This window comes from Athene cunicularia (genome assembly GCF_003259725.1).
Source record: "Athene cunicularia isolate RWA chromosome 5 unlocalized genomic scaffold, athCun1 chr5_part1, whole genome shotgun sequence".
Lineage (NCBI taxonomy): Eukaryota > Metazoa > Chordata > Aves > Strigiformes > Strigidae > Athene > Athene cunicularia.
The window spans coordinates 27894029-27911994 of NW_020799101.1; the positions used below are offsets into that span (position 1 = coordinate 27894029).

Below are 17966 nucleotides of genomic sequence, written 5' to 3' on the forward strand. Positions count from 1 at the left end.
TTAAGCCTTTTTCTTCTATGTGTGTCTGCTTTAAGTGCCTAACAGAAAGGAGAGGTAACTAACTATTGAACTGACTGAATAGTTACCTCATTCTTAAGAGGTTCCTTAACAGAAATAAAACTACTAGATTTATATCTACTTAAAACTAATCCAAACACCTGTATAAAGGCTTTCATCAATTTAATCTCCTGTGCTACTATTTTATTTAAGTGTACAGCTGAGCTACAACAGTAGTTAAAAGCAGTGAAACCCTTTAACAAAGCTGTAGAAATGTTTCAACTTTCAGACAAAACTTCATGAGCTCCAGGCCAGAGGTGTTGCAATCCTGCATTATTTATTAGTTTGAGGTAGTGCTGAATGCATTGAGTATGTTAAGAAGCACTACATGAGACTGTAAGGAAGGGGGTTGGGGTAGTATGATACTTCAAATTTCAGTGCTTGAATATTCCACCAGGATGTGTGACACAAAAGATGAAAACAGTGACCACGCACCTGCTCCTGTGTGCAGGTGTAAAGTTTCAAAGACCAGAGTTTCAAAGGAAAAGCCATAGCCAGCTTCCAGTTCAAAAATTATATTAAATATAACAAATTAATGCATTTACAGAAAAATTAAACCATTATGAAAGTAACCACTTTCATACAGTTTGCAAAAAACTGAAGGAAGGATTAAGTTAAGGCACAGTGAGTAATACAGTATTTTATACAAAGAAGTTTAAACTCAAGGCAGTGAGAGCATTTCTGATGCAACAGAGTGTAGGAAGAAGGGGGAAAAACCAGCGCAACTGACATTAATTTCTTGGCAGAAAAGCAAAGCATCTTTCAGCTGTAAAGGTTTTACTCTTGAGCTATGTGAGGCTTTCTATCTTTGACAGTACAAGAACTCCCAACAAGCTGTTTTTTCTGTGTATTTGAACCAAGTTCTCCTTCACAGATGTTCAGGGTGATTTTACACAGCTGTCAGCACCCTCTGTCTTAAACTTCAAAAAGAGGCAAAGAAGAGAGTATCAAGAGATGGAATAGAGGTGATGATTGAATCCTCCTCAGAAGACTTTCTGTAGTGCTGGAATTTGTGCTCTACAGGACACCAGTTCAGGCAGAGGGCTGTCTGAAATACAAACTGAACTCTGGAAACTAATAGCCACGTTACCTGGCCTCTGATGTTGCATCTGGCTCCTTAGTTGGTAGTGGGACCGAGGCCAGGGACACATGATGATACCCAACACAAAATTTCACTGAAGACTTTTTAATTCTCTTTTTTTTTCTTTCTTTTTTAGAAATCTCAAGGACAGAAGTAATGTTTCACATGGTAATTAGTGCAGGTTCTCTGCTCCTTCATCTACAACAATTCTCTATAGAAAGTGACTGGGGCACTGACATCTGATTGTTACCAAATAAACCATTTACCTTTTATAAGCTCCAAAAATGACAGCCATTGCAGTAAAATAGCCTTAATTGGTATTTGTGGCTACTTAAAAGCTCTGGAGCGATCTGCATTTCACTTGGACACAAATAACAAGTACTGTTGTTGTAATATTGCAATAAAGTGTTTTGTTTAAGAAAAAGGAAGAATCATAAGTTTGATTTGGTTGATTTCTAGTTACTTAGGTATTCTGGGCTAGAGGGGGGAAAACCATCTGCAATGGCACATTCCTTACTGGTAATTTAACATCAAACAGATAGCCTGTTTAGGTTAATCAAGTATGCTGACTCAAATAATCTATGTCCAAAAAATTTTCCATAGTTCTAGATCAGTACCATACACAGCAGCCAGTGCATTCAGTATAATTTAGCAAGACTTTAGTTTATTTCCCAGGACCATTCAGAGCATGTATTCACGCAGGTGGGTCTCTTAATTCTTGGACTTGTAGTGAGAACATCTTACACTGATGCTAGTTCGGTACTTTGCTACAGCACTGAATGGAGCAGCTGAGCACTATTAGCCTCCAAGAGTGCTGGTAGTTGTTAATAAGTTCTTAAGGGTGTTTACAGCCTCCTTTAAAGTCTGGGGGTTTTTTTAATAAAAAAGTCAGTGGACCCTTAAATCTAATTAACATTAAATCTAACATTATCTCTTGTGTTAAACAACAACAGAAAAAAATACATGCATACAACAGTGACAATAAATAGGGGAAATCAGATGCTATCATAATGACTTTTGAGTTACAGGATATTGATTCCTATTAATCTATTCATAGAGAGCTGAGTTGCAAACAATGTGCAAATCAGAAGTAGGTGTTTAGAAGTAGGAAACAGCACTGCATCTGCAATCCACAGGTGTTAGAGACACAGCAATTCAAAAAAAAGACATTTTTACTTGCTTTACACAGAAATTAGCTCACACATTCATTTTTAAATCGAATGTTTGTAGTGCAATTTTCATTTTAACTGAAGTGCCAATTTGGCAGAATGCCTCAGCCTTTATTAGGCAGACAGACTGAACAGATATTGCCTAGCTCTCTCCTGATCAATAAGAATACTCTAAGTTGTATTTCACTGAACAAGTATAATCCTATTTTTCCTGCTTCTTATAGCCAGTTTGTGACACCTGACACTTCCTATTTCCTACATTATACAGAGCTTTACACTTAAGAAGGGACAGGAACTACATCTTGTTTATTTTCCCCAACAGACTGGCAATCATCTCCCTCGTTTTCAAAGTTTACATTCACGAATGAAGTGCATGCTGTTGCTTCAGGCTGGTCTGTCTGGACAGGAGCTTCAGCTTGTGGCTTGTTCTGCTGTTCCTGATGCTGTCTTTCTGCTTCTTCTGACATCTTGTTTTCCTGTTCCTCCTCTTCCTCCTAAAAATAGATAACCAGATTCATAAGCCTCTATTGACTATTTACCACTTACTGACATTCACTTTTATGTTTTCCAAAAGAAAGCTCCTATTACAAGGCAAAGACATTTGTTCCATTAGAAAATGGTCACTAGTTGATCATAAGATGAGATATATTCCAGAATTCCCATTATGGAAAAAAAAAAATCACCAAAAGTGAAGGATTAAACTGTGTTAAATAAACACAGAAAAACGTGTCATATGTCTAGATAAGCAGCTTTTAGTCAATAGCAATAGTGATAGGTCTACCTTCTCTAACACTTTTTCAGCTCTTAATAATAAAGAGCTATAAAAATAAATTAGTAGTAAATCTTTAAATACATTTCCCATCTCTTTCAAATGAAGATTATTATGGTTTTTTTTTGCATAAAGTACTGGCTACCTATCAGTCATTTCCAATTACAGTTTAGAACAAATGGTAGCATCACGTTCAATTTACCCTTGACACTTCACTTGAACGAATTTTAGAGTTGGAAAGTGTATTCCTAGCAGTCACCTCTTTACAGTGTCCAGTAAGTGCTCCATTCAGCTTTCTCACACTGTTGACTTTAAAATGCATTGTACAAGAGAAACAGAGCAGTGGTCAGGACCCAGCCAGTTCCAAGACTAACAATCTGGTGAGAAAAGGCTGATGGCTAAGTAAGCATTAATCACACGTCAAATGAAAACTGAAGGCAAGATGAAATAGAGGTTCTAAAACTTCATTCTAATGCTGGAATATAAATTTCATTTTTAAAAATACCAGGGAAGGCAAGTTGGGAGAAATCTATCTCACACACATACCTCTCTCTTCATTCTGTAATACTCATCAATGGCATATTGGTATTTTGGTGTGCTTATCCCTAGAACAGATGCAATCTTTTCCCCAAGGAAATCACACACTAAAAAAAATAAAGAGAGGTTTACATACAATTAGTATCTAGAAGAAAATTCTTAAGCATAGTTTTATTTTAAAAGGTATCATTATCTTTCCTGAATGGTTTTCCACAGTCCTACTTCACTCAAAAGACAAAATCTGCTAGGCTGATCTACTCAAATGTGACTATTAGTTTGATATACTAACAATTGTTCTTTAAGATAAAGAATGAAAAGGAGAACATGGAAATCAATTAAAAACTAGATGGTGGTAGTGTTTGTTAGAATTCTACTAGTTTCAGCTTTGGATCTAAGTTTGTTTTGCTAGGAGATGAGTTAAACGATAAGCCTTTAACTAAACTTTAACTGAAAATTAAGGTGAGACAAAAATATATGGTGACCAACTGTATTGGCACTTTAGTCTAATGGTACCAGCAAACTAGAAAGTTATTTATTGATATACGCATACTTGAAGTCAGTAGCAGTTTTAACAATGGTCTGTGTTGCATACTAATGGAGTAATAAAATATTTATGTTTCAGCTGTCTCAATTTTCAAGCTGGAGGCTATATGCAGCTAAACAAGTAGTGCACAGCCACAGGTATGGAATGGGGAGGGCCTGTGTCAGTCAGTCTCTTTACTATAATGGCTACAGCACTGGTTCCTGAGTAAAGGCAAGCAAGAAGTCAAATATATTGCACTTCAAATTGCAGATCTGCCCCGAGTATTCAAATGAGTTAGTCATCTTCAGGGAAAATGAGTTAGAAGTTATCAATTGACTGTTTCAATGAATATACACAATAACTAATTTTACAGACATCTTGGCATCCAGAGGTCTGTGCAAAAGACCAATTCAAATTACAAATGTAAGAGGCAAAGCTGGAGTGGGAAGAAGGAAGTACTCATCTTCAAGTTCATAAAAGACTTCTGTAAAAAGGAAAGCAGTATCTACCTTTGTATACAAAGAACAGATATGACAAGGAATAGAACTGCATCGTACATTAAAGAAAAAGGGTTTCTACAAGTAAGGATAGGTTGATTAATAGAACAGACTCCCAGTAGTTTTAACAAATATTCAAAATTAGGTGTAAAATGGCAGAAAGTCCACAATATTTGCCAAAAAACCCCGTAAAGATACTCTACACCTCGGGAAGAACACAGACTAGGACAAGCATTTTTAAAACTTTGCAAAATTTTATGAGGTCCATGGGTCAAATAAACTTCTTTAAGACTCTAGACAATAGTCTTATTTTAGTTTTTTTTGTAACCTCAGAAGTCTGTTGTGAAGCACAAGACTAGATGTATTCTTGGGATAATTTCTAGTTGTCTTCTTCATAAAAACTGTCAGTTTAGTTACTCCAAACAGCATTCTTTTCAGATAACATCACACAAAATGGTTCCATACAAAACATAATAGAAAGCTGATATACTCCCTTGCCAACACCATCCTATCTCCATATGGAGAAAAGGGGGGAAAAAAAGTTTCCAGCAAAAGGGTACTTTCTGTTCATTCTTCCATTCAAGAGTTGTTGATTGAAAGTTAAAAAAAAAAAAAAAGTCTAAGGCAAGAGAGTATGTCTCCACAGATTAAAATATAGGTTCATTCATAGTTTTGAAAAAATGGCCAATCACTCACAAAGATGATTTACAGTCTGTCAAAGTGACTTTCAATACTCTGCTACTGGTTTTCCCAAGTAGAGCAATACCTGATAAGGTTGATGTGGCAACTCGCAGCATGTGAAACCACAAGTAGGGTCCCCATGTGAGCGTTGTCTGTAAGAACAAGAGTAGTATTAATATGTATAGCTGTATATTCATGGCACATAATAATACATGTCAAACAGACTGAGAAGAAAGATGTGCTGTTTTCCAGCTATCACAATATTTTTGCTTTAAAATAAGTCTAGACCAGATGTACATGAAGCAAGGTATCACCAAAAGATATATAATGACGGTTTATATCTGGGAAAATTTGTTTCACTGGTTTTTGTTTCCCACTCCTCAGACTTGGGAAATGACAAGCATCCAACTCAATGCCAAGGTAACTCCTATAACTAGAAAGACCTTTCCATAATGTTTTGAATTCCATCAGGCCAAGAGGAGAAGTGGGTTAACCAAGTAGTGCCTCATTACAATAATCTGAGAACTACAAAAGACTGTTTAAAACCAAACCAGACCTTCAGAGTGGTCCCTGAGCAAGAGGCTGCTTCCAAGTATTTGCAGCCAGATACAAATTATCATTTGGAATTGCACCTGAAGAAAAAACCAGGAACTATGAAGGAGGAAAGGAGTTACCGCAGCTCTGAGTGGGCAATGTAAAGGGCCCAGAACACAAAATGAACAAAACAGGGCTTAAGTGGGGTTGCCTCAAGCATTTGCACGTAAGCAAGGAAGTCTCTCCAAGTGCCTGCACACTAAGGCATGCAGCATGGGAAGTCAACACGTGGAATTAGACATCTGTGTGCAGGTGCAGGGCTGGGATCTTGCTGGGATTTCAGAGATGCGATGGGTGGCTCGTGTGACTGGAGTGCTGCAGTGGAGGGATACAGACTTTAGGATGGACAAGCCAGGAACAGGAGGAGGAGGAGTTGTCTTTTGCATGACTATGATGTATGCACCGCCACAGAGGAAGTACTGCAGCCTTCAGACAAACTGAGATACTTACACACAGGAACTTTAAGAAATTTAGAAATTAATGGGTGTACATTGGCTATCCTCTCCGCTAAGGAAAGAGGCTGTATCTCTTTTTCAAAAAAATGAAGAAAACAACAAGCCATGTAATAAAAAGAAAGGGGAAAGCAGATTCCAGTCTAATGGGGAAAAAGCTGTAGGCTTTCCCTTTGGTGAAAAGGCAACTTCATAGTGAATCAAAATGTGTTTACTGTTAACAGTCTGTATTCAGACAAGCTCCTTGTTATGTATTTCCCCGAAGTAAAGATCTCTGTGCAGGTACTTTCCTTGTAGAAAGTAGCAATTAAAAGTATCAGCTTTTATTAAATGAAACCCATTAGCTTCATTCAGTTACATATCTATTTATAACATATTGCTAAAACCTGCTTAATAGTAACCATTTTCTGTGATTTTATGTAATAGATATCTGTACAGGACAACCAGTATTACTGTAAATAATACAGTTACAGAGACTAGTTGGTATAGCCTCGGTATGCACGTACACAAGCTACTAGACTTCAGTGCTTTCCAAGCATAGCCTCTACACATCAGTGGAGTAAGAAATTGTCTGTGAAGCCAGAAACTCAAGTTGGGCAGGCTGAAAAAAGCCAGATGCTATATATTTTTGGCAGTGGGTATGGAAAATGTCATGCCAAGGTAAAAGTGTAAGCAAAACCAGCTGCTATCCTGCTTGCACAAAAGCACCTCCAGCTTGTTGATTATGTGCTCAGTTGGCAGACAGGCTAACAACAATCATTTCAGAGTTTTTTCCGTTGAAGAAGTCAAGAAAAGTGCTGGAAAAGCTTGTTGCCACAGGTGCAAATAATGGTGTTGATGAGGCTCTGTACAATCCTGCATGATGAGGTGACAAGCTTAAAAAGCATTCACACAGTGAGCAGGACAAACAATGGCCTGCTGTGTGGCTGTAGACAAGAAGCTCAAGAGTCCCCTTAATATTTAAGAGTGAAAAGACAAGCTGAACTTCAATGTGACAGAAGTAACTCAGAGACAGAATATTCTAATGTGTTTGTGGTAACACAAACACAGGCAACATCCGAGGCTCAGCAGACACAGAGGTTCTGACTAGTTCTACTGTTCCCCCCCCCAATTAAAAGCCAGTTTGGTAGGTTAGGAACACTTCTAAGTTCACCTTCATGGAAACATCTGCTTTCTGACAAAGCCCAACTGGACACTTCTTCACCCCCACCAAGCAAGGCTTTGCCAGTTCCCTCAATTTAGAAAAGGTGCATGCATTCTTTCAAGTGTCTCTCAAAAGGTAATATAAAACCATGAGAGAAGCTATTTCGCACAAATTCAACAGGAGAAAGGAGATGGATTGGAGAGCAAACCACCAAGAACAACTAGGAACACGGGTACACATCCAAGGAATAAACCTCCTTTTTTTCATCCCCTTTACTTCCTCAGGGTAAGTTTGAGCAGTTTCCCAGAGCACCCTGGAGATCAAAGCAGGAATGGTGAACGTGAGGTGAGAGGAGGTACCGGAGAAAACCAGAACTGTTCGGGTGCTATGTACAGGGCTGTTAGGCAACAGCTTGGTACAAACTAATCCTACTCCATGAAGCAGCTTTAATACACTGAGCAATACTGGAAAACAGGACCCAAGTCAGGTCCTACTAATATTCAGTAAGAATCACATATGTCAACCTCATTTGGCCAGAGAAGCCTTAATGTTGTCTGTAATCAACACAAGGACACAATAATACTGTATTTCTTGACCGAAAACAAGGGGCAGCAGTATAAAACACAGGACACTGGTTTATTATATGGGGACAGTATTTCTCCTGCCATCAGTCTCTTTAGTATACATTTCTACAATGCTTAATTATACTATTCAGCTATCCTGACTTTACTTTGTTATTTAAAATGGAAAACACAATGGTTATGACAACTGTTTTCTAAATTACAAAAAGTTTTAATGTACAGTTTTAATCCAAACACTGTATTTTAAGTAGAAATTAACATAATGGATTCAATCACTGATAAAACCAAGAGGGCTCTGATTCAACAACAGAACATGATTTTGTTTCCTAGTATAGAGCTGCCAAAGGGAGCACACACATGCTCCCTTGAACTTCTGAGTGCACCGTGTTCCTAAACAATCCACATCTGTATTTATTTTTGCCAGATTTCAGTCTCTAATAATAACTGGACTTTTCAAAGTACGTATGATTTCTTTTCACCTGAGAAAATGGCAAAATGAGGAATAGAATAATTTCCTGATTTAAGAAAAAACAAATCCTGTATTTAAGAGTTAAAATACACCACCAAATACTTTTCCATTGTTTACTGTGCCAAGATGCATTTTAAATTATTTTAATTATTGACTAGTCATTGCTATAACAGGTCCTTCAGAGTATGCACCATGTAATACTGTGGCATCTAAGACAAGCCAGTAAAAACAAGATCAGAAACACAGACACCTCATCCTCCATCAAAAAGCTTCTACCATATTATGACTAGCTATCACTTCTCCCCCATCCCCAAATTCTTAACAGAAAATTAGAGTTCAATGATCCTCAAGAAAGAACATTTTGCTATTTGAAGTTAAGCTCCTTTTAACTATAGGATATCAAGATAATCTTCCTGCAAGAATGTGTTTCAATCGTTCTGAGCACTGAAGATTAATAAAATTAAATCTCTTCTGGAGCTTTGTGTAGAGATGTTCTCAGGATGAATTCTAAGGTTATCACCAACAGTTACATTGCTTATTGTTGCTCTGCAGAGACTTAACACTCTACCTTCTGCCTATTCATGTAATAGGTAAATGCAACAAAGTTTATAGCAAGTGACCCTCCCAGGATAAACAGAAAGATGATCTTCTAGAACAGGTTAGAGAAATTTAATTACTACAAAATAAAGGTTTGGTGGACAGAAGCTAAAGGAGATCTATATATAAAGCATAAGCATCTAAATTTTAGGAAAGAATAGAAGACTCAGTTAAAATTAAAATGTTTATGTTATTAAAGCATTTAAATTTTAATTTGAGAACACTCAGATAATACTGAATGCTATTACTTAAAAAATCCAGGGAAAATTTTTAAGCACACCCTGTGTACTGGATTCTACTCATTTGTAAAAAAACCCAAACCAAAACACAACAGAATGGACACTCCAGTCCAAGAATGTTAATGAACAGAGTGCTAACCTACAGAAGAATCAGAGTCATTATTTCAAAGCAAAATTTAAGACCCAGTTCTTTTTGAGAATTTATTTCGTTTTGAGTGGCAGTAATTCATAACACTGAGTGCTTTTTTTTTTTATTACCAGGATATATACATGTTACTTTGCTTAGCAAGACATTGTCATAGTCTGCTTAGCTCTAAAATACAATTAAACCAAGGTACTTACTGAAGATGTTTCTTTACAACACTGCAAAATATTTGTTTCCCTTTTAAGCACATTCAGAAGTTGCCAGAATGCCAATACCAGCTGAGCTTTGAAATTTCATGATGCAAAGTTTCTATTCAAAATATTAAATGTGCTTTTTCTAAAAATAATTTGCACCAGAAACAGCTATTACATGCAGCACACTTTTTTGTATCCCAACTGAGATAACAAGTTTTAGACATGCTGGTCTCAGCAAACTGACTATTTAATTGCTTTTATAGAAATCCTACAATAAAAACATTTTTAAGACAGCTGTTGGCTATAACATCAAAGCTCAGCTTGGACTAACATTTCTTCAATTGACTCGCTCAGCTGGGATACACGAAGCATGCAGCAGATCAGGTAAACTTCATTTAATGGCAACCCTTGGTCTAATCAGGTTTATTCTGTCAAGGTAAAAGGCAATACATAATAAGGCATACTGTGCTCCACAATAAACTATTCTGGTGTGGGGGGTCCTTTTATTAAAAAGTGTAATAAAAATTAAGGATTTCATAAACTATAAAAGGAGAATAAAGAAATCTTAACTGTGCCATACAACATAATTTTTGGTATTCAGAAAAAAAATCCATATTAGAAAAGCAGGAGAACAATCATGCAGCGCTCCTGGTTGTTGTGCATGTTTGAGGGCTCTTTACTTAAGTGTCCATTTGTACAGCACTGTGCACGTCTCTGGCCCCACAACATGTACATCAAGGCTCATGAGCCTTCCACCACTGCATTGCAGTGGAACTCTTCTACTGAGAGGAAATGGCACAAAAATTATACAGATCTGGTCCCCTGCTAATTATAGTTGGGAAAAAAAGCCTCTTACACATCCATGTATAGTTGACAGTGGGGAACAGATCTGACTCTGAAGATACCTAAACATTATCATAATATTCAGTATGTTTCACAGTTCTTCCGTTTCTTCAAGTAAAACCTTAGGGAGGAAAAGACCCCAAACAATACCCAGCAAGGCAGCTTAACATCTACTCATTGTTTGGGAGTATAATACATTTATTTTCAATCTATAAACTTCAGTTGTATTTTACACTGATGCTATATACCTGCTCTCAGGCTAATGTTACTTTTGGCTGTATACATGTATAGCAAGAAAAAAGATAGCAATACCATCAATCCATCCAAGATGAAATGCAACCTGCAAATTGCTAGGATCCCCAGTCCCAGATGAATTCCCATAGTCTCACTGCAGTTCAGTCCTCAAGCAACTCTTTTTTTCCTCAAGATAAATTAATCTTATGGAGGGGGAAAAAAGAACTGATTGCCAGTCCTTCCCAAAGCAAACCCCTTCCATCACTTCTTCAGAAGAGAATGAGCAGAAAATCAAACTTTTCAATGCAGTCCCTCCGACAAAGCCAAGCTATCCCAGGATGGATATGCATATAAATAAATACAGGGCCTACTAATGTACAGTAAAAGAGAGCTTGAACCATGACATTTCTTAATTATGGATTCCCAAACAATGGTGCAGAAGTAATTTCAACAGCAATGTAAAGCAGAAAACAGGGCACCAGTGTCTGTCATGTGAAGTCTTATCTGAAGCATGGGAGCAAGCAGCTCTACACCAGCATCTGCCTCCAGCATGCACCCAGGCAGGACTAGATGCTGCACAAAGCAACAATTACCGGCTGCCTGACCACACCCCAGCACCCCAGGAAGGACCCAGACAATTTTAGAGTCTCCACCTCTAGCTCAGTACAGGCAACCAAGCCCAACCAGGGCCAGGAAGGGAGCCCTGCCAGCAGGCAGGGAATAGGACTGCAGACCCACTTTACTGGAGTAAGAATCATTGCAGGAGGGTAGAGAAAGGTGGTGGTTGGGACACCAGTTTATCAGGGTGCCGTAAAAGAAACATGAGACTAGGGATGTGGAGAGATGAAGAAGTGCAATGCAGATCTTGTTTGAGACAGACTGCCACAGGGCAGGGAGCTGCTACCATCGCTGCTGGCTCGCACAGTTACGAGCTTTGCAAATACACTACCAGTACAAAACAGATTGTCAGACATGCCAACAGTATAAAAAAGATTATGCATTTCATTTTACCTTTATGTATAGTTCCAGAATCATTGACGAAAAGGAAAATGTATTTTAGCAGCTGCAGTACACACTATGGGAGACAGCTTTCATTGTCAAAATTCCACCTGAATTTGGACCAATAAATGGAGACTCCATTCACATGTCATAGAATGATAGAATGGTTTGGGTTGGAAGGGACCTTAAAGATCATCTAGTTCCAACCCCCCTGCCATGGGCAGGGACACCTTCCACCAGACCAGGTTGCTCAAAGCCCCGTCCAACCTGGCCTTGAGCACTGCCAGGGAGGGGGCAGCCACAGCTTCTCTGGGCAACCTGTCAGAGTAAAGAATTTCTTTCTTCTATCTAATCTAAATCTACCCTCTTTCAGTTTAAAACCATCACCCCTCGTCCTATCCCTACACTCCCCCATAAAGAGTCCCTCCCCATCTTTCCTGTAGCCCCCTTTAGGTACTGGAAGGCTGCTATAAGGTTTCCCTGGAGCCTTCTCTTCTCCAGGCTGAACAACCCCAACTCTCCCAGCCTGTCCCCACAGGGGAGGTGCTCCAGCCCCCTGATCATCTTCGCGGCCTCCTCTGGACCTGCTTGAACAGGTCCATGTCCTTCTTATGTTGGGGACCCCAGAGATGGACACAGTAGTCCAGGTGGAGTCTCCTGAGAGTGGAGCAGAGGGGGAGAATCCCTTCCCTCGCCCTGCTGCCCACACTTCTCTTGATGCAGCCCAGGACACGGTTGGCTTTCCAGGCTGTGAGTGCACATTGCTGGCTCATGGTCAGTTTTCCATCCACTAAATACCTCCAAGTCCTTCTCTGCTGGGCTGTTCTCAGTCCACTCATCACCCAGCCAATATTTGTGCTTGGGATTGCCCCGACCCATCATGTGCAGGACCTTGCACTTGGCCTTGTTGAACTTCAAGAGGTTTGCATGGTCCCACTTCTCCAGTCTGTCCAGGTCCCTCTGGATGGCACATCCCTTCCCTCCAGTGTCTTGACCGCACCACACAGCTTGGTGTCATCCTCAAACTCGCAGAGGGTGCACTCAGTCCCACTGTCTGTGTCTCCAACAGAGATGTTAAACAAGTGTTGGTCCCAACACCAACCCCTGAGGAACGCCACTTGTCACTGCTCTCCATTTGGACATTGAGCCATTGACTGCAACTCTGAATATGACCATCCAGCCAATTCCTTATCCGCCAAGTGGTCCATCCACCAAATCCACGTGTCTCCAATTTAGAGACAAAGATGTCGTGCCAGGACAGTGTCAAAAGATTTGCACAAGTCCAGGTAGATGACGTCAGTTGCTTTTCCTTTATCCACCAATGCTGTAACCACACTGCAGAGGGACACCAAATTTTCAGGCACACTTTTCCCTTAGTGAAGCCATGCTGGCTGTCATCAATCACCTCCTTATTTCCCATGTGCCTTAGCACAGTTTCCAAGAGGATCTACTCCATGATCTTGCCAGGCACAGAGTTGAGACCAACTGGCCTGTAGTTTCCCAGGTCTTCCTTTTTTCCCTTTTTAAAAGTGAGGGTTATGTTTCCCCTTTTCCAGTCAGTGGGAACTTCATCAGACTGCTACAACTTCTCAAATATGATGGATAGTGGCTTAGCCACTTCATCTGCCAGTTCCCTCAGGTCCCATGGAAGCATCTCATCAGGTCCCATGGATTTGTGTACCTTCAGGTTCCTTGGATGGTCTCAAACATGATCTTCTCCTACAGTGGGTGGTTCTTCATTCTCCCAGTCCCCCTGCACCCCCCCCCTTGCCTTCTGTATCTTGGGCATTGTGGCTGGAGAACTTGCTGGTGAAGACTGAGGCAAAAAAAAACATTGAGTAACTCAGCCTTCTCCATATCACAGATAATCAGGTCTCCCATTTCCTTCTGGAGAGAGCTCACATTTTCCCGAGTCTTCATTTTATCACCAACATACCTATGGAAGCTTTTCTTGTTTGCCCTTGACATCCCTGGCCAGATTTAGCTTTTCTAACCTGATCCCTGGTCAAGCAACATTGTAACGGCTTACCACACAGATTAACTTTACATACATAGACTAGGCAGGTCCTTTAAAACCTGTTTTTTTCATGTATCATGAATTACACAAGTTTTCCTTTATTTCTGCAAGTCATCTGTTTCTTTCCCTCCTATACTTTTATATTTAAATAATCCTCCTATACTTTTATAATTGTATAAAATTGCTGGTATGGTAACACTAAATTACAGGTCCAACTCCCCACTGTCACCAAACATAAGGAAACAGATGCCTTCCCTGAACATTTCTTTGAACAAGTATGAAGGAGACACTAAGCAAATATTATTTGAGGGAGAAACGCTGGAGAGGACAGACTAGAACCATGAAAAAAGTAAACCTATTTCTAATTAACCTGGATACTTTACTGGATGATGACTCCAGGACAAAACTTCTCAGGAATACTTCTCACAGATTTCTCAGTTCCTAGAGCCAATCAAATTAATGGAATCTTTAATACTAAATACTAAATCAGATTTGTGACACAAAAATTAAAGTGTAAAATGTGGGTAGTTACCCAATGAACGAGAAATAGCAATTTATCAAGTAAAATACCTACAGGATCTACAGGAGGCAACAGGTCTTTTTTCTCTTGCTCATCTTCCTCTTCATCTGTGCTATATTCTTCCATAGTTTCTCCACTTGCAAAATGAATAACCCTCCTTGGAATTTTCTTCTTCTTTCCTATGACACCCAGCTCGACATTCTCAAAGCCTCTATCTCCATTCGCAAGTTGCTATGAAGAAGAAAAAAAAATAATTATCTCAAGTACATGCTTCTGGAAAAGTTCCTCCCTAAATACTTCATGAGATATTTAAAATATTTTAGATTGATTAGCACACGCTACAAACATTTTCAAGAGCTTGGTTGTAGATAAAAATAAGACTGAAACAGTATTGTTTGCAGATACATAGAAACATCACTAAAAATAACAAAAAGGTAAGGTCCTTCAATTCAGCAAGGACAGGTGGTATTAATACATCTACTCCGAAAGAGCACTGTTTATCAGTGAGATGTTTTCCTTTAAATAATTTAATGAACACATAAGTGTTAATATTTAAAAGTATTGTTGGTTTTGGAATAAATATCTAGTGAAATTAATCAAGTAGTTCACAGGCTGTAGCCACCTCTTTGCAAGCTCAGACAGACACCTCTAGCACAAAAGAGAACTGAATGAAGGAAAACTAAGCAGCCAGGCTCAAGCTTTAAAAAGATGCACCAGGGAATCTGCCTCTGTGGGCTTTCATCAGCAATTACAATTAGTACAAGGGACCACGCTAAAAGAACACTTAGTTTTGTGGCGAAGGACCTATAAAAAGAGAAGTACAATGTCTGGTTTTGTTCTTCCAGCTGCTGAATACTACAATGCAGTCTTTAGGTCACAGCATTAAAAAAAATACACTTCCAGTTCAAAGGCCGGTCAATAATTCTTGAGGTTAGTAACCTGTGGCCAGAGAATTTTAGTAAGGTTTTCTATTTTAATCTGTCAAAACAAATGCCTTCATCTTGGTAGAGCTTTTAGATACTACTGCATCAAATGCATAAAACTGTTTTGGAAACACTTCTGTCATACAGAGAAGGACACAGAAGCTAGGAAATGCCAGACACATGTTTTTAATGTACCAAAAAGGTTTTAAAAAATGCAGAAGTTCATGTAAATTAAAACTGTGACACAAGGAATGAGATATGTGTATGTGTACACAGAATTCAGGTTGCACAAAACAAGCACGTTCCAATTTTCCACTTCTTGACTATGCTTTCTTAATTGTTTCCACAGAGACAATTCAAAATTGTTTATAAAAATACGTATTTCATCACATAGTTGTAAGACATCCCATAACCACCGCAAGCACAGCATCTTTATTCCTGTCTCTTACGCTAGATTACATAAATTAGCTTTACAATGCAAAAAGGCTTGGTTAGCTGGGAAAGCCAGTGGCATGGTAGAAAGGAGCGGGAGGGGGCCCATGGGGAGCAGAATGGCTTCCTTCATTCCAGGCACGGATTTTTCTCGTGCCCACAGAGAAGAGGGAGGGAAGGTAAAGTTCACGTGCCAAGCTCTACAGTGTGGAGAGGGAGCACACACATTCACGTCTCCCAGTCCTCATATCACCGCCTCTCAAAACTGCAAGTCATTTCAGCTTCCCCATGCCTTTCTTTAGCTACCATGGCACATTTCAGATGTTTTCTTGGAGGTGCAGAGCAGAATCAAGTGGCAAGTTTTCAATGGGGTAATTCAGCTGAAACAGCATTACAATTTCATACAGGATTACATTTTCATGTAGAAGAACAAAACTGACTACCCAGGGCCCAGTGCACTCTCTCTGCTGGGTTTCAGCCTTGGGAACAGAGCAGGAGCAGAACAGCAAAGCTACAAAAATAAAAATGCTGAAAACAGTGAAAACCTAAACAGAGGGAGCGTTCCTTGCTGCTGTTATAAAAGTGGGTGCCACTTACTGCGACTCAGTTCTGTATTTTTTGGAGCACAGAATCAGCCTTTTATGAACATTTCACGCTCCTTTATTGGCATCATACAATGATGCCATTTTTCATGTTTAGTCACAGTGCTGAAGAGCACTATTTCTTGCAACACAGCATCACAAATATTACTGTGATTAATAACAGCAAGCAACATGTGCCTTTCCTTAGAGCTCCTCTAAAGGCACAGTCTCTTCATCTGATTTTGGCTCGTTTAACTCCAATGTTTCAAATATTTTAACTTAGAAGAAATTGTAGTTAATTTTTAAAGTTTAAAAAGCAGGCTTTAATTCCCTGCACACCCATCCCACACTCCACTTACACTATGCACAGAAAGCAGCTCCATGTAGCTGGTACTAGTACAAAGTTTCAGATAAATGCAGTAGGTTCAAGAAGTAAGGATTCATCAAGAAACTATGAATCCAGTTTCCCTTAGTAATCTGGTTCAGAGCACTAAATTATTAAATAACAATAATTATGTCAGCTGTTGCTTTGGTTATTACCTAGTCAACAAACCTGGATGCAGGTTTTAGTCACCACTCTAGCATTTGCCCTTTCAATTTTTACATGCACAACATCAATAAAAGCCAACTCTCTCGGCTACAAACAGAAAGTTCAGCATCAATAAATTTTATTTATCTTTCCAAAACTGTGGCAATGCAGATCTATTCTAGAATTGTCAGCTAGACTAATTTTATGGCTCAAATGTTACAGTATCTCCTGTTTGAGGCTTTACACTTTTGATCTTCCTTTACAAATTTATTTTTCTTTTCCAATTCGAGAAGTTGTAACAAAGATCATTCTTCTAATCCACAGCTTTGATCAGGTTGCTACCTCATTTTTTCCACAGGCTCATACCTTTTCAACACATTATATAGGTCCTGAAAAACTCAGTGCTTGTCTTAACCTCATGCCATAGAAGTATTTACTTTGGCTTCTATGCCACCAACTATTAGACATGAAGGCCAGCCCCCTTGTGCTTTCCCTACACTAGCTAACACTCTGAAGGTATTCAGTCAACACTGTAAAGTGACTTCCTTTTTCTTTTAGATGCCCTTTTGGAATTTTTCTTGGCTTTATGACACCCATACAACCTCACCTGTCAGGAAGTCAGCACCTGAAACTGCTGCTCCTTGTTTACTCTCTTTATCTCACTCTTTGGCCAGAAACAGAGAAAGCAGGGCACATTTTGACAGTGTTGGTACAATACCCAGCACAATGGCATTTCAGTCAACAACCAAAATGCCAAAATAAATAAATTACAATTAAGGATGAAGTGTGCCAGGACACCTGCAGGTAAGCTAGGAGAGCTCACACAACTAGTATTAGGTGAGGCAATAACACAGAGTTTCATCAAGAAGAGAAGCAGACAGTAATAGAGTGAGGAGACTATTCACTTCGGCATTCTTTAATCTGTCAGATTCGGGTACCCTTCCGAGATCTTATGACCTGAAAAGTCAAAGTCTGTGATGCCCACTTTCCCCCAGAAGGATGAGTAATTCAATCTGCACAAGTCTACTGACTTGGCAGTGTTAGTTACTTAGCTAATGAGAAATATTTCTACCGATACTATCCTGCCTGCCTTACCGATTTCATTTGTGTTACTATTTTTGACTAGTGGTGTTTTTTTGGGGGGTGTGTTCATTGCAGG

General features: G+C 39.2%; 1 protein-coding gene across 1 annotated transcript in view; it reads right to left on the reverse strand.

Annotated features, from left to right (window-relative positions):
• Nucleotides 1–1250: 1250 nt before the first annotated feature.
• Nucleotides 1251–17966, reverse strand: part of FAM177A1 (family with sequence similarity 177 member A1) — an 18924-nt gene continuing 2208 nt past the window's right edge. The window contains 4 exon segments of the mRNA XM_026849296.1: nucleotides 1251–2801; nucleotides 3623–3720; nucleotides 5400–5466; nucleotides 14397–14638. Coding sequence (XP_026705097.1) covers nucleotides 2586–2801; nucleotides 3623–3720; nucleotides 5400–5466; nucleotides 14397–14638 — 623 coding nt within the window. The 3' untranslated portion in view covers nucleotides 1251–2585.